Source organism: Argopecten irradians, chromosome 2 (genome assembly GCF_041381155.1).
Source record: "Argopecten irradians isolate NY chromosome 2, Ai_NY, whole genome shotgun sequence".
Taxonomy (NCBI): Eukaryota; Metazoa; Mollusca; class Bivalvia; order Pectinida; family Pectinidae; genus Argopecten; species Argopecten irradians.
Window position 1 is genome coordinate 235,272 of NC_091135.1, and position 26,442 is coordinate 261,713.

The following is a 26,442-nucleotide window of genomic DNA, read 5'->3' on the forward strand; positions in this document are numbered from 1 at the left end:
CTTCAGGCCCCTGGAGGGGTTAGCCCCATCATTTGTACAATTTTGAATTCCACCCTATAAGGATGCTACCATTGCATTATGGGTGCTATCCCATGCTTGGTTTCAGAGAAGAAGTCGTTTAAATGGAAATAGCCAAATTGACCCCTTTTGACCCCGCCCCTCAGACCCCCAGGGGGTCAGCCCTATCATTTATACAATTTTGAATCCCCACCCCATAACGATGCTACCATTGCATTATGAGTGCTGTCTCATGCTTTGTTTCAGAGAAGTCGTGTATATGGAAATAGCCAAATTAACCCCTTTTGACCCCGTCCCTCAGACCCCCGGGGGGTCAGCCCCATCATTTGTACAATTTTGAATCCCCACCATATAAGGATGCTACCATTGCATTATGGGTGCTATCCCATGCTTGGTTTCAGAGAAGAAGTCGTTCATATGGAAATAGCCAAATTGACCCTTTTGGCCCCGCACCTCAGCCCCCGGGGGAGTCAGCCCCATCATTTGTACAATTTTCAGTTAGTAGCCCATAAGGATGCTACCAGTCAAATTTTGTTGAAATTCGACAGGCGGTTATGGAGAAGAAGTTGATTGTTGATGGACGACGGACGCTGGACGCTGCAGTATCCCATAAGCTCACCTCGGTCCTTCGGACCAGGTGAGCTAAAAATGGGCAAAGGACACATACTGTCGGATTTGATCTTTATTACCTTAATGCTTATACAGTTTCTGGAATGCAACATGGCATTGTGTATACGTTAAATCACAACTGTTAGTATTATGTGTCCCACTCTGACAAAACAGATAAGTATATTTTCCGAAAAATATTATAAAGATCAGTTTATGATGATGATTTCAAGGTTTGGCCGAAATATGCACCTCATCATCACATTCCATTCTTACAATAAAGTCGGTAATATTTGACAGTGTAATCTCAGTAATTTGATGTTATGGAAAAAGCAGGGGGTAGGCAAAATTAATCTAATAAAACGTGGCATATCCAGTGATTCATCAACTTGAGCTCTTTATGGTGAAACGATGATAATCTGAATATAACTTTAAACATTAGGGTACTCGAGTAGTGCCTTACTTATTCTGTGGCTCGAACGAAAATATAAAAAAAACTTTAAAAAGTCATATTTTCTGTCATATTTAATATTTACGTTCGATTTTCAATCACAACAAAAACGCCATTTAAGAGTGTTAACAATGACTTATGCCAGGTAAATTTACCAGTGTTAATGTAGGGGGCGCTGTAGTCATAATAATAGTCCAATTGGGTTTTAAGTATTATAGACATATGTGTATTAATGCAATTAACTAATTTAAAATAAAAAATCAACAAGAGGCCCATGGGCCTTAACGGTCATCTGACTATTAGCACAACACAATGTAGTCGTTTAAAGATTTTAGTATATTTGACCTCTGTGACCTTTAATGAAGATCAAGGTCATTCATTTGAACAAACTTGGTAGCCCTTCATCCCAGCATGTCACAGGCCCAATATCAGGTCTCTAGGCCTCCTAGTTATTCTCAAGAAGTCGGTTTAAAGATTTTAACCTTTTTGAACCCTGTGACCTTGAAAGAAGGTCAAGGTCATTCATTTGAACAAACTTGGTAACCCTTCATCCCAGCGTGCTGCAGGCCCAATATGAATATCCTGGGCCTTTTGGTTCTTGAGAAGAAGTTGTTTAAAGATTTAAGCCTATTTGACCCCTGTGACCTTGAATGAAGGTCAAGGTGTCCGAGCATGTTACGGGCCCAATATCAGGCCTCTAGGCCTCTTAGTTATTCACAAGAAACTGTTTAAAGGATTCTTATCCTATTTGACCCCTGTGACCTTGAATGAAGGTCAAGGTCATTTATTTGACCAAACTTGGTAGCCCTTCATCCCAGCATGCTACAGGCTAAATATCAGTACCCTGGGCCTTCTGGGTCCTGAGAAGAAGTCGTTTAAAGATTTTGGCCTTTTTGACCCCTGTGACCTTGAATGAAGGTCAAGGTCATTCATTTGAAAAAACTTGGTAGCCCTTGGTCCCAGCATGCTACAGGCCAAATATCAGTACCCTGGGCCGGTTTTTGAGAAGAAGTCGTTTAAATGAAAAGTTTACGCACGGCGGACGGCACACGGCAGACGGCAGACGGCGACGACGGTGCATGAGGGTCAGATGACCTAAAAATTTCTTGTGGGCAGATTTTCATCCAATATGCAACACCTCCTTTCAGTCAAATTACCCCTTCTGAGCCCCGCCCCTATGTCCTCAGTCTTTGGACCTAACTCTTTTATATAAAATATGATTGCCCTTTCCCCAATGATGTTTTACACCAAATATGGATGTTATCCACTCAAGGGTTAGGAAGGAGTAGGATTTTAAAGCCAAATTTTATCAAAATCACCCCTTCTGAGCCCCGCCCCTCAACTCTTTTATATAAAATATGATTGCCCTTTCCACAATGATGTTTTACACCAAATATGGATGTAATCCACTCAAGGGTTAGGAAGGAGTAGGATTTTAAAGCCAAATTTTATCAAAATTACCCCTTCTGAGCCCTGCCCCTCTGTCCCCAGGGATTGTACCTAATTTGTTTATATAAAAGGAGGAGTAGGATTTTAAAGCTAAAATTAAGAAAATTTCCCCTTTTGGGGCCCCACCCCTCAGCCCCTAGGGGTTGGAGCAGGCACATTTATATAAAATATGATTGCCCTTTCAAAACAATTTTTCAAAACAAATTTGGTTACCATCCATGCAAGGATAAAGGAAGAGTAGGATTTTAAAGCTTAAATTAAGAAAATTTCCCTTTTGGAGTCCCGCCCTTCTGCCCCTTGGAGTCAGACCTTACTCATTTATTAAAAATATGATTGTCCTTCCACAATGATGTATCACACAAAATATGGATGTAATCCACTCAAGGGTTAAGGAGGAGTAGGCTTTTGTATAAATAGTCTTACGCACGACGCACGGTGCACGACGACGGATGAAACACAATGACAATAGGTCATCCTAATCTTCGATCGGTCAGATGACCTAAAAACCAGAATAAGTTTTCATGGTCAAACAGAGCTGGTCTCTAACATGCTTATATAAGAGCCATACTTGTGTAATATATAACCGATGCTTATTGTACCTGAAATCTCCGGTCATATTCACAGAACTTCTGTAGAACATAAGCGTAGAAAGGATTGAATGTTTTCTCCTGTTGACAGCAGTCAAGGATGACATGAATTATCTCCCTTTCTTGTTGATGCTTCAGTCCCAGCCTCAATAATCTCTCGAAAGCATCCAAATAATCCTGTAATAATTCAATCAAAACAATCCAAATAATCCTGTAATAATTCAATCAAAACCATCCAAATAATCCTGTAATAATTCAATCAAAACAATCCAAACAAGAGGCCCAGAGGGCCTGTATCGCTCACCTGGTTTTTTGTTAGTAATTATCACAAGACTCTGACAATTAGAAAAATAAGCAAAATTGACTCCCAAAGTTTAATTTTGAATCACAACCATACAATGAACGCTATTGATACCATACAAATATGCTATCCAAGACATAGGTTCAGACAAAGTAATTTATATGAAAATAGTAGCCTAATTGACCTTTTTGACCTCGTTTATAGTGCCGTTTAAGGCCAGGGGGTAAGCCCTATCATTTGTACATTTTCAAATCCCAACCCTATAAGGATGCTACCATTGCATTATAAGTGCTCTTCCATTCTTAGTTGCAGAGAAGAAGTCGTTCATATGGAAATAGCTAAATTGACCCCTTTTGACCCCACCCTTCAGGCCCCCGGGGGGTCAGCCCCATCATTTGCAAAATTTTGAATCCAAACCCTATAAGGATGTAACCATTGCATTATGGGTGCTATACCATGCTTAGTTTCAGAGAAGAAGTCGTTTATATGGAAATAGCCAAATTGACCCCTTTTGACCCCGCCCCTCAGGCCCCCGGGGGGTCAGCCCCACCATTTGCACAATTTGGAATCCCCACCCTATAAGGATGCTACCATTGCATAATGGGTGCTATGCCATGCTTAGTTGCAGAGAAGAAGTCATTTATATGGCAATAGCCAAATTGACTGCTTTTGACCCCGCCCCTCAGACCCCCGGGGGGTCAGCCCTATCATTTGCGCAATTTTGAATTCCCACCCTATAAGGATGCTACCATTGCATTATGGGTGCTATACCATGCTTAGTTTCAGAGAAGAAGTCGTTTATATGGAAATAGCCAAATTGGCCCCTTTTGACCCCGCCCCTCAGGCCCCCGGGGGGTCAGCCCCATCATTTGTACAATTTTGAATCCCCACCCTATAAGGATGCTACAATTGCATTATGAGTGCTATCCCATGCTTGGTTTCAGAAAAGAAGTCGTTTATATGGATATAGCCAAATTGACCCCATTTGACCCCGCCCCTCAGGCCCCCGGGGGGTCAGCCTCATCATTTGTACAATTTTGAATCCCCACCCTATAAGGATGCTACAATTGCATTATGAGTGCTATCCCATGCTTGGTTTCAGAAAAGAAGTCGTTTATATGGAAATAGCCAAATTGACCCCATTTGACCCCGCCCCTCAGGCCCCCGGGGGGTCAGCCTCATCATTTGTACAATTTTGAATCCCCACCCTATAAGGATGCTACCATTGCATTATGGGTGCTATCCCATGCTTGGTTTCAGAGAAGAAGTCGTTTATATGGAAATAGCCAAATTGACCCCTTTTGGCGCCGCCCCTCAGGCCCCTGGGGGGTCAGTCCCATCATTTGTACAATTTTCAGTTAGTAGCCCATAAGGATGCTACCAGTCAAATTTTGTTGAAATCCGACCAGCGGTTATGGAGAAGAAGTCGATTGTTGGCGGACGCCGGATGACGGACGCCGCACGCTGCGGTATCCCATAAGCTCACCTCGGTCCTTTGGCCCAGGTGAGCTAATAATCCTGTAGTAATTCAATCAAAACCATCCAAATAATTGTGTAACAGTTCCAACCATTCAAATAATCCTGTAATAATTCATTCAAACCATCCAAATAATCCTGCAATAATTCAAACGATCCAAATAATCCTGTAATAATTCATTCAAACCATCCAAATAATCCTGTAATAATTCAAACAAAACCATCCAAATAATCTTGCAATAATTCAAACAATCCAAATAATCCTGCAATAATTCAAACGATCCAAATAATCCTGTAATAATTCAAACCATCCAAATAATCCTGCAATAATTCAAACGATCCAAATAATCCTGCAATAATTCAAACGATCCAAATAATCCTGCAATAATTCAAACGATCCAAATAATCCTGTAATAATTCAAACCATCCAAATAATCCTGCAATAATTCAAACAATCCAAATAATCCTGCAATAATTCAAACGATCCAAATAATCCTGTAATAATTCATTCAAACCATCCAAATAATCCTGTAATAATTCAAACAAAACCATCCAAATAATCCTGCAATAATTCAAACAATCCAAATAATCCTGCAATAATTCAAACGATCCAAATAATCCTGCAATAATTCAAACGATCCAAATAATCCTGCAATAAATCAAACAATCCAAATAATCCTGTAATAATTCAAACAAAACCATCCAAATAATCCTGCAATAATTCAAACAATCCAAATAATCCTGTAATAATTCAAACAAAACCATCCAAATAATCCTGCAATAATTCAAACAAAACCATCCAAATAATCCTGCAATAATTCAAACGATCCAAATAATCCTGCAATAATTCAAACCATCCAAATAATCCTGTAATAATTCAAAACCATCAAAATAATCCTGTAATAATTCAAACATAACCGTCCAAATAATCCTGTAATAAATCAGAATAAGTTTGTTTGTCCATGTTGTCTGATGAATAGATCTACAATTTCCAGTTTAATTCGATGTAAAGAATAGATTTTTAGTGTTGTAATGGCAGCCATAGGAATACAGTAACACCTTAATATCACTACTGTGACTTATCGAGGGGAAACAAATAAATCTTATCACATGAAAGGTAACCAAAGGGGCACAGAATATGTTGTCACTTTTATCACTATTTAGATATGAATACTATTCATTCATGTGATAAGCTACATAAGCTACAAATATAAGGTCTATAAATACGATGTTGTAGTAGAACTTGCCTCACTCGACATGATGGTACAGAAAATGTTCCGTCGGATATCTGTGTTCATTCTCTGTTTGCGAGCTAGGTCCAGGATCTTACTACTGCTGCCTTTGGTGATATCTGTTGTGTCTGTAACCTTGGTAGCCTCGTCTACAACAAATTATTTCTTTGAACGAAGCCCAGTCTAGATGCATTGACTATACATGTACTTCACCTCAAACTATTGTACCCTACATTTCTTATGATAATGAATTTTAGATCAATATTAAAAAAGAGTTAGGCTTATATACTGGAAATTGAGATTGAGATATTAGTTGTGATACATATATTTTGGTGTTTATACATGTAGTATGTGATATTGTCTATAGTTGTGATACATTTATTTTGGTGTTTATACATGTAGTATGTGATATTGTCTATAGTTGTGATACATGTATTTTGGTGTTTATACATGTTGTATGTGATATTGTCTATAGTTGTGATACATATATTTTGGTGTTTATGCATGTTGTATGTGATATTGTCTATAGGTGTGATACATATATTTTGGTGTTTATACATGTAGTATGTGATATTGTCTATAGTTGTGATACATTTATTTTGGTGTTTATACATGTAGTATGTGATATTGTCTATAGTTGTGATACATATATTTTGGTGTTTATACATGTTGTATGTGATATTGTCTATAGTTGTGATACATATATTTTGGTGTTTATACATGTAGTATGTGATATTGTCTATAGTTGTGATAACATATATTTTGGTGTTTATACATGTAGTATGTGATATTGTCTATATCTGTGATAAATGTTTTTTGGTGTTTATACATGTAGTATGTGATATTGTCTATAGTTGTGATACATATATTTTGGTGTTTATACATGTTGTATGTGATATTGTCTATAGTTGTGATACATATATTTTGGTGTTTATACATGTAGTATGTGATATTGTCTATAGTTGTGATACATATATTTTGGTGTTTATACATGTTGTATGTGATATTGTCTATAGTTGTGATACATATATTTTGGTGTTTATACATGTAGTATGTGATATTGTCTATAGTTGTGATAACATATATTTTGGTGTTTATACATGTAGTATGTGATATTGTCTATATATCTGTGATAAATGTGTTTTGGTGTTTATACATGTTGTATATGATATTGTCTACAGTTGTGATACATTTATTTTGGTGTTTATACATGTAGTATGTGATATTGTCTATAGTTGTGATACATGTATTTTGGTGTTTATACATGTTGTATATGATATTGTCTACAGTTGTGATACATTTATTTTGGTGTTTATACATGTAGTATGTGATATTGTCTATAGTTGTGATACATATATTTTGGTGTTTATACATGTAGTATGTGATATTGTCTATAGTTGTGATACATATATTTTGGTGTTTATACATGTAGTATGTGATATTGTCTATAGTTGTGATACATATATTTTGGTGTTTATACATGTAGTATGTGATATTGTCTATAGTTGTGATAACATATATTTTGGTGTTTATACATGTAGTATATGATATTGTCTATATATCTGTGATACATGTATTTTGGTGTTTATACATGTAGTATGTGATATTGTCTATAGTTGTGATACGTGTATTTTGGTGTTTATACATGTAGTATGTGATATTGTCTATATATCTGTGATACATGTATTTTGGTGTTTATACATGTAGTATGTGATATTGTCTATAGGTGTGATACATATATTTTGGTGTTTATACATGTAGTATGTGATATTGTCTATAGTTGTGATACATATATTTTGGTGTTTATACATGTAGTATGTGATATTGTCTATAGTTGTGATACATGTATTTTGGTGTTTATACATGTAGTATGTGATATTGTCTATAGTTGTGATACATGTATTTTGGTGTTTATACATGTAGTATGTGATATTGTCTATATATCTGTGATACATGTATTTTGGTGTTTATACATGTAGTATGTGATATTGTCTATAGTTGTGATACATGTATTTTGGTGTTTATACATGTAGTATGTGATATTGTCTATAGTTGTGATACATGTATTTTGGTGTTTATACATGTAGTATGTGATATTGTCTATAGTTGTGATACATGTATTTTTGTGTTTATACATGTAGTATGTGATATTGTCTATAGTTGTGATACGTGTATTTTTGTGTTTATACATGTGGTATGTGATATTGTCTATAGTTGTGATACGTGTATTTTTGTGTTTATACATGTAGTATGTGATATTGTCTATAGTTGTGATACGTGTATTTTTGTGTTATACATGTGGTATGTGATATTGTCTATAGTTGTGATACGTGTATTTTTGTGTTTATACATGTGGTATGTGATATTGTCTATAGTTGTGATACGTGGTATTTTTGTGTTATATACATGTGGTATGTGATATTGTCTATAGTTGTGATGTATTTTTGTGATACATGTGTATGTTATTGTCTATGTTGTTACATGTATTTTTGTGTTTATACATGTAGTATGTGATATTGTCTATAGTTGTGATACATGTATTTTTGTGTTTATACATGTAGTATGTGATATTGTCTATAGTTGTGATACATGTATTTTGGTGTTTATACATGTAGTATGTGATATTGTCTATAGTTGTGATACATGTATTTTTGTGTTTATACATGTGGTATGTGATATTGTCTATAGTTGTGATACATGTATTTTGGTGTTTATACATGTAGTATGTGATATTGTCTATAGTTGTGATACATGTATTTTTGTGTTTATACATGTAGTATGTGATATTGTCTATAGTTGTGATAACATATATTTTGGTGTTTATACATGTAGTATGTGATATTGTCTATAGTTGTGATACATATATTTTGGTGTTTATACATGTAGTATGTGATATTGTCTATAGTTGTGATACATATATTTTGGTGTTTATACATGTAGTATGTGATATTGTCTATAGTTGTGATACATGTATTTTTGTGTTTATACATGTAGTATGTGATATTGTCTACAGTTGTGATACATGTATTTTGGTGTTTTATACATGTAGTATGTGATATTGTCTATAGTTGTGATACATGTATTTTGGTGTTTATACATGTAGTATGTGATATTGTCTATAGTTGTGATACAATGTACATTGTGATGTTATATTGTGATACATATATTTTGGTGTTTATACATGTAGTATGTGATATTGTCTATAGTTGTGATACATGTATTTTGGTGTTTATACATGTAGTATGTGATATTGTCTATAGTTGTGATACATGTATTTTGGTGTTTATACATGTAGTATGTGATATTGTCTATAGTTGTGATACATGTATTTTGGTGTTTATACATGTAGTATGTGATATTGTCTATAGTTGTGATACATATATTTTGGTGTTTATACATGTAGTATGTGATATTGTCTATAGTTGTGATACATGTATTTTGGTGTTTATACATGTAGTATGTGATATTGTCTATAGTTGTGATAACATATATTTTGGTGTTTATACATGTAGTATGTGATATTGTCTATAGTTGTGATACATGTATTTTGGTGTTTATACATGTAGTATGTGATATTGTCTATAGTTGTGATACATGTATTTTGGTGTTTATACATGTAGTATGTGATATTGTCTATAGTTGTGATACATGTATTTTTGTGTTTATACATGTAGTATGTGATATTGTCTATAGTTGTGATACATGTATTTTGGTGTTTATACATGTAGTATGTGATATTGTCTATAGTTGTGATACATGTATTTTGGTGTTTATACATGTAGTATGTGATATTGTCTATAGTTGTGATACATGTATTTTTGTGTTTATACATGTAGTATGTGATATTGTCTATAGTTGTGATACATGTATTTTGGTGTTTATACATGTAGTATGTGATATTGTCTATAGTTGTGATACATGTATTTTGGTGTTTATACATGTAGTATGTGATATTGTCTATAGTTGTGATACATGTATTTTTGTGTTTATACATGTAGTATGTGATATTGTCTATAGTTGTGATACATGTATTTTGGTGTGTTTATACATGTAGTATGTGATATTGTCTATAGTTGTGATACATGTATTTTTGTGTTTATACATGTAGTATGTGATATTGTCTATAGTTGTGATACATGTATTTTTGGTGTTTTGTGTATGTGATATTGTCTATAGTTGTGATACGTGTATTTTGTGTTATACATGTAGTATGTGATATTGTCTATAGTTGTGATACGTGTATTTTTGTGTTTATACATGTAGTATGTGATATTGTCTATAGTTGTGATACGTGTATTTTTGTGTTAATACATGTGGTATGTGATATTGTCTATAGTTGTGATACATGTATTTTTGTGTTTATACATGTAGTATGTGATATTGTCTATAGTTGTGATACATGTATTTTTGTGTTTATACATGTAGTATGTGATATTGTCTATAGTTGTGATACATGTATTTTGGTGTTTATACATGTAGTATGTGATATTGTCTATAGTTGTGATACATATATTTTGGTGTTTATACATGTAGTATGTGATATTGTCTATAGTTGTGATACATGTATTTTTGTGTTTATACATGTGGTATGTGATATTGTCTATAGTTGTGATACGTGTATTTTGGTGTTTATACATGTTGTATGTGATATTGTGTACAGTTGTGATACATGTATTTTTGTGTTTATACATGTAGTATGTGATATTGTCTACAGTTGTGATAACATATATTTTGGTGTTTATACATGTAGTATGTGATATTGTCTATAGTTGTGATACATATATTTTGGTGTTTATACATGTAGTATGTGATATTGTCTATAGTTGTGATACATATATTTTGGTGTTTATACATGTAGTATGTGATATTGTCTATAGTTGTGATACATGTATTTTGGTGTTTATACATGTAGTATGTGATATTGTCTATAGTTGTGATACATATATTTTGGTGTTTATACATGTAGTATGTGATATTGTCTATAGTTGTGATACATATATATTTTGGTGTTTATACATGTAGTATGTGATATTGTCTATAGTTGTGATACATGTATTTTGGTGTTTATACATGTAGTATGTGATATTGTCTATAGTTGTGATACATATATATTTTGGTGTTTATACATGTAGTATGTGATATTGTCTATAGTTGTGATACATGTATTTTGTGTTTATACATGTGATGTGATATTGTCTATAGTTGTGATACATGTATTTTTGTGTTTATACATGTAGTATGTGATATTGTCTATAGTTGTGATACATGTATTTTGTGTTTATACATGTAGTATGTGATATTGTCTATAGTTGTGATACATGTATTTTGGTGTTTATACATGTAGTATGTGATATTGTCTATAGTTGTGATACATGTATTTTTGGTGTTTATACATGTAGTATGTGATATTGTCTATAGTTGTGATACATGTATTTTTGTGTTTATACATGTAGTATGTGATATTGTCTATAGTTGTGATACATGTATTTTTGTGTTTATACATGTAGTATGTGATATTGTCTATAGTTGTGATACATGTATTTTTGTGTTTATACATGTAGTATGTGATATTGTCTATAGTTGTGATACATATATTTTGGTGTTTATACATGTAGTATGTGATATTGTCTATAGTTGTGATACATGTATTTTGGTGTTTATACATGTAGTATGTGATATTGTCTATAGTTGTGATACATGTATTTTTGGTGTTTATACATGTAGTATGTGATATTGTCTATAGTTGTGATACATATATTTTGGTGTTTATACATGTAGTATGTGATATTGTCTACAGTTGTGATACATGTATTTTGGTGTTTATACATGTAGTATGTGATATTGTCTATAGTTGTGATACATATATTTTGGTGTTTATACATGTAGTATGTGATATTGTCTATAGTTTGATACATGTATTTTTGTATAATAATATTTTGGTGTTTATACATGTAGTATGTGATATTGTCTATAGTTGTGATACATATATTTTGGTGTTTATACATGTATGTATGTGATATTGTCTATAGTTGTGATACATATATTTTGGTGTTTATACATGTGTTGTATATGTGATTTTGGTTGTTTATACATGAGGTATGTGATATTGTCTATGTTGTGATACAGTTTGGTGTTTATACATATGTGATATTGTCTATAGTTGTGATGGTATTTTGGTGTTTATACATGTGGTATGTGTATGTCTATAGTTGTGATACATGTATTTTGTATTTATACATGTAGTATGTGAATTGTCTATAGTTGTGATACGTGTATTTTGGTGTTTATACATGTTGTATGTGATATTTGTCTATAGTTGTGATACGTGTATTTTTGTGTGTTGATACATGTAGTATGTGATATTGTCTATATATCTGTGATACATGTATTTTGGTGTTTATACATGTAGTATGTGATATTGTCTATAGTTGTGATACATGTATTTTGGTATTTATACATGTAGTATGTGATATTGTCTATAGTTGTGATACGTGCATTTTGGTGTTTATACATGTAGTATGTGATATTGTCTATAGTTGTGATACATGTATTTTGGTGTTTATACATGTAGTATGTGATATTGTCTACAGTTGTGATACATGTATTTTGGTATTTATACATGTAGTATGTGATATTGTCTATAGTTGTGATACGTGTATTTTGGTGTTTATACATGTAGTATGTGATATTGTCTATAGTTGTGATACATGTATTTTGGTGTTTATACATGTAGTATACAAATATAGCATTTTGATGAGGTCAATACATGGTTATATCGACCAAAGAAGAAATATTGACCGAGGACTTTCATTGGTTTTCTATTGGAGATCAAACTTCAGTGTTGTAATTGAGATACGCAATATATTTTTAGCCAAACACTTTTAAACATAAAGTTTGAGCTTGCCATGGGTACGGGTATGTATACTGTAGATACCTTACTTGTTTCGCATGCAGAATATATCACTATGAGTATGGGATACAATAAAGTGAGATAATACTCACAAAATTAATAAGTATTTAACATGTATGTGAATCTATTCAAATTCATCGTCTGTGGTCTAAGATATAAAGGCTACGGCACATGCCATTTATACGTGTGTGACATTGTACATGAAGTTAGACATGAAAGGTTGCGTGGTTGTTACACACATCCGTAAGTCAGAAAGCAAAGACTTGTGGAAATGGTCATTAAAAACACACATTATACAAAATAACAAGTACATGAGTTCATAAACTGTTCACAACTATTTGTTATCATAGTTTTTTATGCCAAGAACGTAGATGATATTGATCTTTGGTTAGGCAATTTGTCGTACGACAGATCAAGAGTGGGATACGTAGCTATATGCATATATAGTACACAATTAACGATGGCTTTAGGTTTCGTATTTTGAAAAGGAAATATGTTTATTCAAACGTAATGATATAAAAATACCTATAAAACATAACAAACAAAGTATTAATTATAATACACATATATTACATAAAAGCCTATCATTGATTACAAGGTCAAGGGGAGTAACTCGCACGTGACAATTTAATTGACTAAGAACACGGAATTTGGCAGTCCGGAACACTCGTAATCCGGACGATTTAGGCTGGGAACGAAGGTGTCCGGATTATTGAAGGTCCACTGTACATGTAGTATGTAATATTGTCTATAATTGTTATTGTCTATAATTGTGATACATGTATTTTCTTTTTTCTACATGTGGCATGTGATATTGTCTATAGTAGTGATACATGTATTTTATTGTTTCTACATATGGTATGTGATATTTTCTATAATTGTGATACATGTAGTTTGGTGTTTATACATGTATTTTGGTGTTTACACATTTATTTTTGAGTTTATACATGTATAATCACCTTTCTGACCTGTTCTCTGCTGTTGTTGATCGCGTCCTGTCCATGCTGACCCCACGACCCACCAGCGACCTTTGACCCCTGCCTGCAGAAGATCTTCTAGACTGATCCGAAGCTGACCAACACCAAGTCCTTGACCTAGAAGTCAGACAGTTTTCCCTTTTAAGAAACGTTTGAGAACCTACATGCACTATATCTCTCTTTGTACCAGGACTCATTAAAGTTGGTAAATCAGTGTTATAAATTCTTCAAAAATTCTAAATGAATTCCTGAGCAACTGAATAATAATAATTAAAAAAAAATGGAAGTATTTTTCAAATTAAGTATGAATCTATCATCAACAAACTGCTATACCCAAGTACATGTATAAGATATCTCAGCCTTATAAGGTTGAACTTGATGGTAGCACTTAATGCCTAATGTATTCCCTCTTGATAACACAGCAGAACTTAAAATAGGACATAATTTGAAGATTTCATATTACAATTGATCTGTGTTACCTCTTAAATAAACCCTTGTTTGTTTCTTCAGCTGTTCAAAATGGTCGGGATCATAGTTAGGAATCTTCCTCATGTTGTTATTTTTGATGGCTAGTAGTGTATCTAACATGAAGCGAACTCTTGTCTTCTCCTCAAAGTCACTTGTATCAACGTCTTTGGCCTTGGTTTGGATGTCCTGTATGACTTGCTTTAACATAGCAGGGTCGTCTTTCCTCAGAGAGAAACCAATGTCTACAAGGATATAATACCTGCTGTATTTCACGGATTATAATTATAAGCTGAAACTTTTCCAACAAGAAAACAGGAGTGCAGCTTATAATTCAGTGTTGCTTAAATATGCACAAACCCTATAATAAATGTAAAACAAGAGATCCTAGAGGAACCTATGAAATTTGAGAAAGATCATAGCGTATGAACAGAAGTTTTTAATTTTTTTTTTAATTTTGTAGTTGCGAGTCTGTAAAGCGGTACTTGGTCACTTGCTAAGACAAATGAAACAGTGGATATTTTTTGCCAATTTTATTTATTCTATATGTTTTTGTTGTAATTTTAAGTTATAAACAGCGTCATGGATAGCAATTTGAACTACCAGTGACTAATGAAGTTTGAGTGTTAACCAGCATAACATTTCAGACACTTTTCATGAGTTGATCTGCTGTTCATCATAAAAGAATCCAGGCAATCGTCTAATATTTTGCACTATTTTAAAGTATTCTGTCTGGCTTCCATTACTTCAAGTACCATCACAGGTTTATAATTGAATCCACCAATATAAAAAACATAAATACATATTACTGGACACAATATCTTTTACTTAATCATATTTTGAAGTTGTAGGATGATCAGTTAAAAATGTATAGTCACTTGCATTGTTTTGAAACTGGTGATGTATAGTTGCTTGCGAGGACACTTGTATAGTCGCTTGTTATAAAGAGGAAATATATTCAGTGATAAAAGGCTCTGAGGCTAACAAATTAAACAAATCAGTCTAACAGAGTTATCAAACACATTATCAATATAAACGCTTACTAGTCAACTTTGTTGGCAGGCATGGGCACAATTACTTCAAAATGTAATTAATTAATAATCAATTACTTGGGAGAAAATGCTGTAATCGATTAATAATTTAAAAAAATAAAAAATAAAAATAAAATTAAAAACACATTATCAATATAAACGCTTAGTCAACTTTGTTGCCATAAATTGTTGCATAGATCGTTATCATACAATTTAGATGGAGTAAATGCAACAAAAATGCAATAAAATGCACCACGCTGTGATATTCATGTTAATGACGGTCAAAATGTCCACATACTCTCATTATTTTTTTAAAAATGATAACACATATAGGCTGATTAATATTTGTGTTGATAGTGATGAACATCTTATCTACCCTTGTGCGTCTGTATCGACTGGTATGTACATATTTAATATCGTTGTCGCCCGGAAATCACATGATCAAAAAAGTGAGCTTTCCACAAATCAAATCATAAAAAACAAGACTAACACAACTTTCCACTTAATGTTTATATGTTTCTCAATGCTGAACACATCCTGTGGCCTAAAACGATAACATCTGCAACTTCTTTTTGCTTGAAAATTGCTGAAAATTAGAAATATGAGCAATTTGTGATGAGATTTTTGCGCAAGTGACTATACAGTAATTTTTTTTTATTATAACAAGTGACTATACAGTAAATTAAAGTAACAAGCGACTATACAATGCTGTTTCGTGTACGCATATTTTAAATTATGTTTTAGCCGCTTTCTAATTACGAACTGCGTAGAATAAAGAAACTGTAAATAAACAAATAATCAAATTATTCATATAAGTTACAATTATGAGATATATCTTAGGAAAAACCGGGTGAAACACAATTTCCTCCGAAAACACATCGCTGTTTTGATCGTAATTCAGTGATTACACTTCGATTCTTATATATCGCTAACATTATTTTCAAAATCATGTTCATGAAGTTGTTAATATACATGTTATGAGGACGCCTATAATGTTTAACATATTTGTAGATACGAATAATGCGAATATTTGGTGTTTACCATGCCTGTTTTCATTCATCCCGCTTCTATACTCACATGTGACGATACAAAAAGCAACTAACAATTATACTATACACTTCCGTTCATACACTGTGAAGATCCCTTTAGTACTTTCAGGGGAATAGTGGTAACAAATTTTAAGTATCAAAATCCAAAATGGTTGCCTGGCGGCCATCTTGTTGACTGTTTGATTCTACCATTTCCAGAATTTCAGAAGAAGAATTTTGAAGTTTTAGCCTATTTCACCCCTTTTGGCCCTGCCCCTAAGGCCCCTAAGGGACAGTCATGGAAATTTGTTAATAGGATTCAATGGCCATCTCGCAGGGATAATTCTGACCAAGTTTGACTCATTTCATTTCATTTTACAAATGACCAAATAATGCTCAAAAATGTGTTTTCCTAATATAAACTATACTAAACTTAATCCCTCCCCAGGGGAAACCATGAGACCCCAGGGTCATATAATTTACAATTTTTGTAAAGGACCTTAAGACCTTTTTATCTATGAAAAGTATTTGATTCTACCACATTTGTGTGTGGAGATTTTTGATATTTTAGTAAATTTTACCCGCTTTTGGCCCCTCCCCTAGCCCCCTGGGGAGTGGGGATCAATTTTGATTGGCCTTATGCCTAAAAAGGTTTGTGCAATATTTCATTAAAATTGCTTCAGTACTTTTGAGAAGGAATTCAATCAAGAGGCCCCATGGTGGCCTAACGGTCATCTGACACATGGACCAAAAACCACAAATAACTCACAGTATTAAAGTATTGGGTAACGATATGAATATTAAACCAATACAAGGAAAGAACTCCTTCGTTGCATATGTAGTAAGTTTCTGAATAAATAGGTGACATGGACATTTTTGTTGAAACAAAACATGGAAGCCCGTCATCGCAAATATGGTCGAAAGACCCATTCAAGGTATTAACTATCAATGTGTAGGAGTCAGATTTTAAAGCCATTTACATCAAAAGCTCCCATTTTGTACTTCGGTCCCATATCATCCCAATTGGTCTCTTCCTCGTGTCCCTTTCTGAAATAAGATTGTCCTTACCTAAAGTTTCCCGCTTTTTTTTATCCCACTTCAGCAATCAATAAAAACCACCTATAGACCAATTTTTCATTGAGATCGGAGACTGTAAACCTTAAAACAGGAAGTGGGCCAGTGGCCATCGTGGAATACCAAAATCTTTACGAAAATGTTTTGCATGTTGTTCGGGCATCAATTAAGAACCCTATAGACCAATTTTTCATTGAGACCCGGAGACTGAAACCTTAAAACAGGAAGTGGGCCAGCGACCATCTTGGAATACCAAAATCTTTACGAAAATGTTTGCATGTTGTTCAGCATCAATTAAAACCCCCTATAGACCAATTTTCATTGAGAATCGGAGACTGAAACCTTAAAACAGGAAGTGGGGCCAGCGGCCATCTTGGAATACCAAAATCTTTACGAAAATGTTTGCATGTTGTTTCGGCATCAATTAAAACCCCCTATAGACCAATTTTCATTGAGATCGGAGACTGAAACCTAAATACAGGAAGTGGGCCTAGCGGCCATCTTGTAATATCCAAAATCTTTACGAAAATGCTTTTGCATGTTGATCGGCTCAATCAATTAAAACCCCAATAGACCCAAATTTTTATTTGAGATCGGAGACTGAAACCTTAATAAAAAGCGAAAGTGAGCCAGGCTAACAATTTAAGAAAATCTTGCCCTTTTGGGCCCCACCCCTCAGTTCATAGAGGTTTCAGACCAGACTCCTTTATAAAAATATCAAATATGTGTATACCCCAATGATGCTTTCACACACCCCAAAAATGGATAAAATTTCATCCAAGGATTGAGGAGGAGTAGGACTATAAAGCTCAAAATTAAGAAAATTATCCCCATTTGGGGCCCCGTACCCCTCAGCACTAGGGTTTGGATCCACGCTCATTTAACATCATATATTATATCCCTTCGCCCAAAGAATGTTTTACATTAAATAAAGATGAAATCCATCCAACGATGAAGGAGGAAAGTAGGATTTTAAAGCTAAAATTAAGAAAATTTCCCCATTTGGGGGGCTCCACCTCTCAGCCCCTAGGGTGTTTGTACCACGCAGCGTCGCTCATTTACATCAAATATGATTATCCTTCCCCAAAAATGTTTCACACTAAATATAGATGAAAATCCAAACCAAGGATGAAGTAGGAGAAGGTTTTTAAAGCTAAATTAAGAAAAAATTTGCCTCCTTGTGAGGCCCCACCATTCAGCCCTAGGGGTCGGACCAAGCTCATTATATATAAAATATGATTTTCCCTTCATCAATAAATAGATTTCACACCAAAGTAAGGATGAAATCGCCATCTAAGGAAGAAGGAGGAGTAGGATTTTAAAGCTTAAAAAAAGAAAAAACGCCCAAATGGGCCCCCCACCCCTCAGCCCCCTAGGTTTCCACAGCCTATACATCAACAATATTATAAACTTGTTGAATATGTTTTGACCTATAATGATTTCAGTTTTCAACACTAAATTCTGTGATTTGAAATCCATCCAAGGATGAAGGATGGAGTTCGGAATTTATAAAGCTAAAATAGAAACAATTTGTCCTTTATGGGGCCCTCAACCCTCAGCCCCATAGGGGTCGTGACCAGGCTCATCTTATCTAATAAATATGATATGTCCCGTCAAACACTGATTTTTTCAAACTCCAAATTATGTATTGAAATCCATCCCAAGAATGAAGTGAGGAGGTAGGATATTTAAAGCTAAAATTAACGAAAAAATTGCCCTGCTTGTGGTCCCGGCCCCGCCTCCTCTGTACCCTAGGGCGCTTCTGCGTCCACGTATTTTTAAACTAACAATTATTGCATTGTCCGTTCCTCAAATGGAAGTTTGCACCCACCAACTATGGATGGAAATCAATCCAAGGCTTAAGGAGGAGTAATGATATTTCAATAGTTAACAATAGCGAATAATTTGGCCCTAATGAGTGCCCCACACCCTGTGCCTCATGCCCCAAGGGTCAGGACCAGGACTCATTTATATAATAATATGATTGTCCTTCCCGCATAATGATGCCTTCATACCCAAATATGGATGAAATCCCAGTCAAAAGGCTGCAAGAGCGCTGGAGAAAGGTCTTTTGTATTACGAATAGTCAAAACTTAGCACTACGACACAGCGCACGGCGCACAGGCGGACGGCTCACGGCGGTACGGCGGAACCGACGCACGACGACGGCTGAAGACACGATGACAATTAGGTTCTATCTGACTCTTTACGGTCAGGTATGACTAACATAAGGTAAACTTGTTCCATGGACACTCGGACACTCGAATCTCGGACAAAAGGCGATTAGAACAGGTCACTTATTGAAACATTAATTATATGTCTCGAGGAGCCACTAAAAATTTAATACTGTACTCTGCCTAAAGCGCGCTGAAGGAGAATGCTTTCTTTTTATCACAGTGACGACACCATTTTTGTGGCTAATAATGACGGACTCAGCATAGCAAGCATTAGAGCAAAGGATAAAGAATAAATGTTAAGGTCGTCTATTAATTTCAAATTACAATTAACTTATCATTTTCTTTCCACGTTGAAAGTCATTAAATCAATATCCCTTTTTCTGAATAGAGACTCCAACAAAACTTCTTGATTCAGTTCATTGTGCGATGTTCTAATATGAATTCTCTAATAAAAGAAAAAGTAATAATTCAGTGTGATATCAGAAAAAGGCAAAAGATACTATATATTAACAGTTTGGACTATGTCTTATCTTCATCAAATACACAATATGCTATTTAGCTTGATCGTATTTATGTAATAACGAATATATTACTAGTACATACTTACTTGATCACCTACCCACTAAACTGTACCCACATTACTGTGGAGTATTACTAGTACATACTTCCTGATCACCTACCCCCCTACTGTACCCACATTACTGTGGAGTATTACTAGTACATACTTCCTGATCACCTACCCACTACTGTACCCACATTACTGTGGAGTATTACTAGTACATACTTCCTGATCACCTACCCACTTACTGTACCCACATTACTGTGGAGTATTACTAGTACATACTTCCTGATCACCTACCCACTTCTGTACCCACATTACTGTGGAGTATTACTAGTACATACCTTCCTGATCACCTACCCACTACTGTACCCACATTACTGTGGAGTATTACTAGTACATACTTCCTGATCACCTACCCACTACTGTACCCACATTGCTGTGGAGTATTACTAGTACATACTTCCTGATCACCTACCCACTACTGTACCCACATTACTGTGGAGTATTACTAGTACATACTTCCTGATCACCTACCCACTACTGTACCCACATTACTGTGGAGTATTACTAGTACATACTTCTTGATCACCTACCCACTACTGTACCCACATTACTGTGGAGTATTACTAGTACATACTTCCTGATCACCTACCCACTACTGTACCCACATTACTGTGGAGTATTACTTGTACATACTTCCTGATCACCTACCCACTACTGTACCCACATTACTGTGGAGTATTACTAGTACATACTTCCTGATCACCTACCCACTACTGTACCCACATTACTGTGGAGTATTACTAGTACATACTTCCTGATCACCTACCCACTACTGTACCCACATTACTGTGGAGTATTACTAGTACATACTCCCCTGATCACCTACCCACTACTGTACCCACATTACTGTGGAGTATTACTAGTACATACTTCCTGATCACCTACCCACTACTGTACCCACATTACTGTGGAGTATTACTAGTACATACTTCCTGATCACCTACCCACTTACTGTACCCACATTACTGTGGAGTATTACTAGTACATACTTCCTGATCACCTACCCACTACTGTACCCACATTACTGTGGAGTATTACTAGTACATACTTCCCTGATCACCTACCCACTACTGTACCCACATTACTGTGGAGTATTACTAGTACATATACTTCCTGATCACCTACCCACTACTGTACCCACATTACTGTGGAGTATTACTAGTACATACTCCCCTGATCACCTACCCACTACTGTACCCACATTACTGTGGAGTATTACTAGTACATACCCCCCTGATCACCTACCCACTACTGTACCCACATTACTGTGGAGTATTACTAGTACATACTTCCTGATCACCTACCCACTACTGTACCCACATTACTGTGGAGTATTACTAGTACATACTTCCTGATCACCTACCCACTACTGTACCCACATTACTGTGGAGTATTACTAGTACATACTTCCTGATCACCTACCCACTTCTGTACCCACATTACTGTGGAGTATTACTAGTACATACTTCCTGATCACCTACCCACTTCTGTACCCACATTACTGTGGAGTATTAGGAGTATTATAAGTACATACTGCCCTGATCACCTACCCACTTCTGTACCCACATTACTGTGGAGTATTACTAGTACATACTTCCTGATCACATAACCACTTCTGTACCCACATTACTGTGGAGTATTAGGAGTATTATAAGTACATACTGCCCTGATCACCTACCCACTACTGTACCCACATTACTGTGGAGTATTACTAGTACATACTTCCTGATCACCTACCCACTTCTGTACCCACATTACTGTGGAGTATTACTAGTACATACTTCCTGATCACCTACCCACTACTGTACCCACATTACTGTGGAGTATTACTAGTACATACTTCCTGATCACCTACCCACTACTGTACCCACATTACTGTGGAGTATTACTAGTACATACTTCCTGATCACCTACCCACTACTGTACCCACATTACTGTGGAGTATTACTAGTACATACTTCCTGATCACCTACCCACTACTGTACCCACATTACTGTGGAGTATTACTAGTACATACTTCCTGATCACCTACCCACTTACTGTACCCACATTACTGTGGAGTATTACTAGTACATACTTCCTGATCACCTACCCACTTCTGTACCCACATTACTGTGGAGTATTACTAGTACATACTCCCCTGATCACCTACCCACTTCTGTACCCACATTACTGTGGAGTATTACTAGTACATACCCACCTGATCACCTACCCACTACTGTACCCACATTACTGTGGAGTATTACTAGTACATACTTCCTGATCACCTACCCACTACTGTACCCACATTACTGTGGAGTATTACTAGTACATACTTCCTGATCACCTACCCACTACTGTACCCACATTACTGTGGAGTATTACTAGTACATACTTCCTGATCACCTACCCACTACTGTACCCACATTACTGTGGAGTATTACTAGTACATACTTCCTGATCACCTACCCACTACTGTACCCACATTGCTGTGGAGTATTACTAGTACATACTACATACTTCCTGATCACCTACCCACTACTGTACCCACATTACTGTGGAGTATTACTAGTACATACTTCCTGATCACCTACCCACTACTGTACCCACATTGCTGTGGAGTATTACTAGTACATACTTCCTGATCACCTACCCACTACTGTACCCACATTACTGTGGAGTATTACTAGTACATACATACTTCCTGATCACCTACCCACTACTGTACCCACATTACTGTGGAGTATTACTAGTACATACTTCCTGATCACCTACCCACTACTGTACCCACATTACTGTGGAGTATTACTAGTACATACTTCCTGATCACCTACCCACTACTGTACCCACATTACTGTGGAGTATTACTAGTACATACTTCCTGATCACCTACCCACTACTGTACCCACATTACTGTGGAGTATTACTAGTACATACTTCCTGATCACCTACCCACTACTGTACCCACATTACTGTGGAGTATTACTAGTACATACCCCCCTGATCACCTACCCACTACTGTACACACATTACTGTGGAGTATTACTAGTACATACCCCCCTGATCACCTACCCACTACTGTACCCACATTACTGTGGAGTATTACTAGTACATACTTCCTGATCACCTACCCACTACTGTACCCACATTGCTGTGGAGTATTACTAGTACATACTTCCTGATCACCTACCCACTTACTGTACCCACATTGCTGTGGAGTATTACTAGTACATACCCCCCTGATCACCTACCCACTTACTGTACCCACATTACTGTGGAGTATTACTAGTACATACCTCCTGATCACCTACCCACTACTGTACCCACATTGCTGTGGAGTATTACTAGTACATACTTCCTGATCACCTACCCACTACTGTACCCACATTGCTGTGGAGTATTACTAGTACATACTTCCTGATCACCTACCCACTTCTGTACCCACATTACTGTGGAGTATTACTAGTACATACCCCCCTGATCACCTACCCACTTCTGTACCCACATTGCTGTGGAGTATTACTAGTACATACCCCCTGATCACCTACCCACTACTGTACCCACATTACTGTGGAGTATTACTAGTACATACCCCCTGATCACCTACCCACTTCTGTACCCACATTGCTGTGGAGTATTACTAGTACATACCCCTGATCACCTATTAACTTCTGTACCCACATTACTGTGGAGTATTACTAGTACATACCCCCCTGATCACCTACCCACTACTGTACCCACATTGCTGTGGAGTATTACTAGTACATACTTCCTGATCACCTACCCACTACTGTACCCACATTACTGTGGAGTATTACTAGTACATACTTCCTGATCACCTACCCACTACTGTACCCACATTACTGTGGAGTATTACTAGTACATACTTCCTGATCACCTACCCACTACTGTACCCACATTACTGTGGAGTATTACTAGTACATACTTCCTGATCACCTACCCACTACTGTACCCACATTACTGTGGAGTATTACTAGTACATACTTCCTGATCACCTACCCACTTCTGTACCCACATTACTGTGGAGTATTACTAGTACATACTTCCTGATCACCTACCCACTTACTGTACCCACATTACTGTGGAGTATTACTAGTACATACTTCCTGATCACCTACCCACTACTGTACCCACATTACTGTGGAGTATTACTAGTACATACTTCCTGATCACCTACCCACTACTGTACCCACATTACTGTGGAGTATTACTAGTACATACTTCCTGATCACCTACCCACTACTGTACCCCACATTACTGTGGAGTATTACTAGTACATACTTCCTGATCACCTACCCACTACTGTACCCACATTTACTGTGGAGTATTACTAGTACATACTCCTGATCACCTACCCATTACTGTACCCACATTACTGTGGAGTATTACTAGTACATACCTTCCTGATCACCTACCCACTTCTGTACCCACATTGCTGTGGAGTATTACTAGTACATACCCCCCTGATCACCTACCCACTTCTGTACCCACATTGCTGTGGAGTATTACTAGTACATACTTCCTGATCACCTACCCACTACTGTACCCACATTACTGTGGAGTATTACTAGTACATACTTCCTGATCACCTACCCACTACTGTACCCACATTACTGTGGAGTATTACTAGTACATACTTCCTGATCACCTACCCACTACTGTACCCACATTACTGTGGAGTATTACTAGTACATACTCCCCTGATCACCTACCCACTTCTGTACCCACATTACTGTGGAGTATTACTAGTACATACCCCCCTGATCACCTACCCACTTCTGTACCCACATAGCTGTGGAGTATTACTAGTACATACTACCCTGATCACCTACCCACTTCTGTACCCACATTACTGTGGAGTATTACTAGTACATACCCACCTGATCACCTACCCACTTCTGTACCCACATTGCTGTGGAGTATTACTAGTACATACTCCCCTGATCACCTACCCACTACTGTACCCACATTACTGTGGAGTATTACTAGTACATACCCCCTGATCACCTACCCACTTCTGTACCCACATTACTGTGGAGTATTACTAGTACATACCCACCTGATCACCTACCCACTACTGTACCCACATTACTGTGGAGTATTACTAGTACATACCTTCCTGATCACCTACCCACTTCTGTACCCACATTGCTGTGGAGTATTACTAGTACATACCCCCCTGATCACCTACCCACTTCTGTACCCACATTACTGTGGATTACTATTACTAGTACATACTTCCTGATCACCTACCCACTACTGTACCCACATTACTGTGGAGTATTACTAGTACATACTTCCTGATCACCTACCCACTACTGTACCCACATTGCTGTGGAGTATTACTAGTACATACTTCCTGATCACCTACCCACTACTGTACCCACATTACTGTGGAGTATTACTAGTACATACTTCCTGATCACCTACCCACTACTGTACCCACATTACTGTGGAGTATTACTAGTACATACTTCCTGATCACCTACCCACTACTGTACCCACATTACTGTGGAGTATTACTAGTACATACTTCCTGATCACCTACCCACTACTGTACCCACATTACTGTGGAGTATTACTAGTACATACTTCCTGATCACCTACCCACTACTGTACCCACATTACTGTGGAGTATTACTAGTACATACTTCCTGATCACCTACCCACTACTGTACCCACATTACTGTGGAGTATTACTAGTACATACTTCCTGATCACCTACCCACTACTGTACCCACATTACTGTGGAGTATTACTAGTACACATTCCCCTGATCACCTACCCACTACTGTACCCACATTACTGTGGAGTATTACTAGTACATACTTCCTGATCACCTACCCACTACTGTACCCACATTACTGTGGAGTATTACTAGTACATACTCCCCTGATCACCTACCCACTACTGTACCCACATTACTGTGGAGTATTACTAGTACATACTTCCTGATCACCTACCCACTACTGTACCCACATTGCTGTGGAGTATTACTAGTACATACTTCCTGATCACCTACCCACTACTGTACC

At 36.3% G+C, this 26,442-nt stretch overlaps 1 protein-coding gene across 1 annotated transcript in view; it reads right to left on the bottom strand.

Annotated features, from left to right (window-relative positions):
• The window catches only part of LOC138313029 (nucleolar MIF4G domain-containing protein 1-like), a 94,146-nt gene that overhangs the window by 50,895 nt on the left and 16,809 nt on the right, over nucleotides 1–26,442 (bottom strand). The window contains exons 7-10 of the mRNA XM_069253693.1: nucleotides 14,487–14,753; nucleotides 13,999–14,124; nucleotides 6,136–6,269; nucleotides 3,124–3,288 (exon numbers count right to left, since the gene is read on the bottom strand). Coding sequence (XP_069109794.1) covers nucleotides 3,124–3,288; nucleotides 6,136–6,269; nucleotides 13,999–14,124; nucleotides 14,487–14,753 — 692 coding nt within the window. The remainder of the gene's footprint in view (nucleotides 1–3,123; nucleotides 3,289–6,135; nucleotides 6,270–13,998; nucleotides 14,125–14,486; nucleotides 14,754–26,442) is intronic.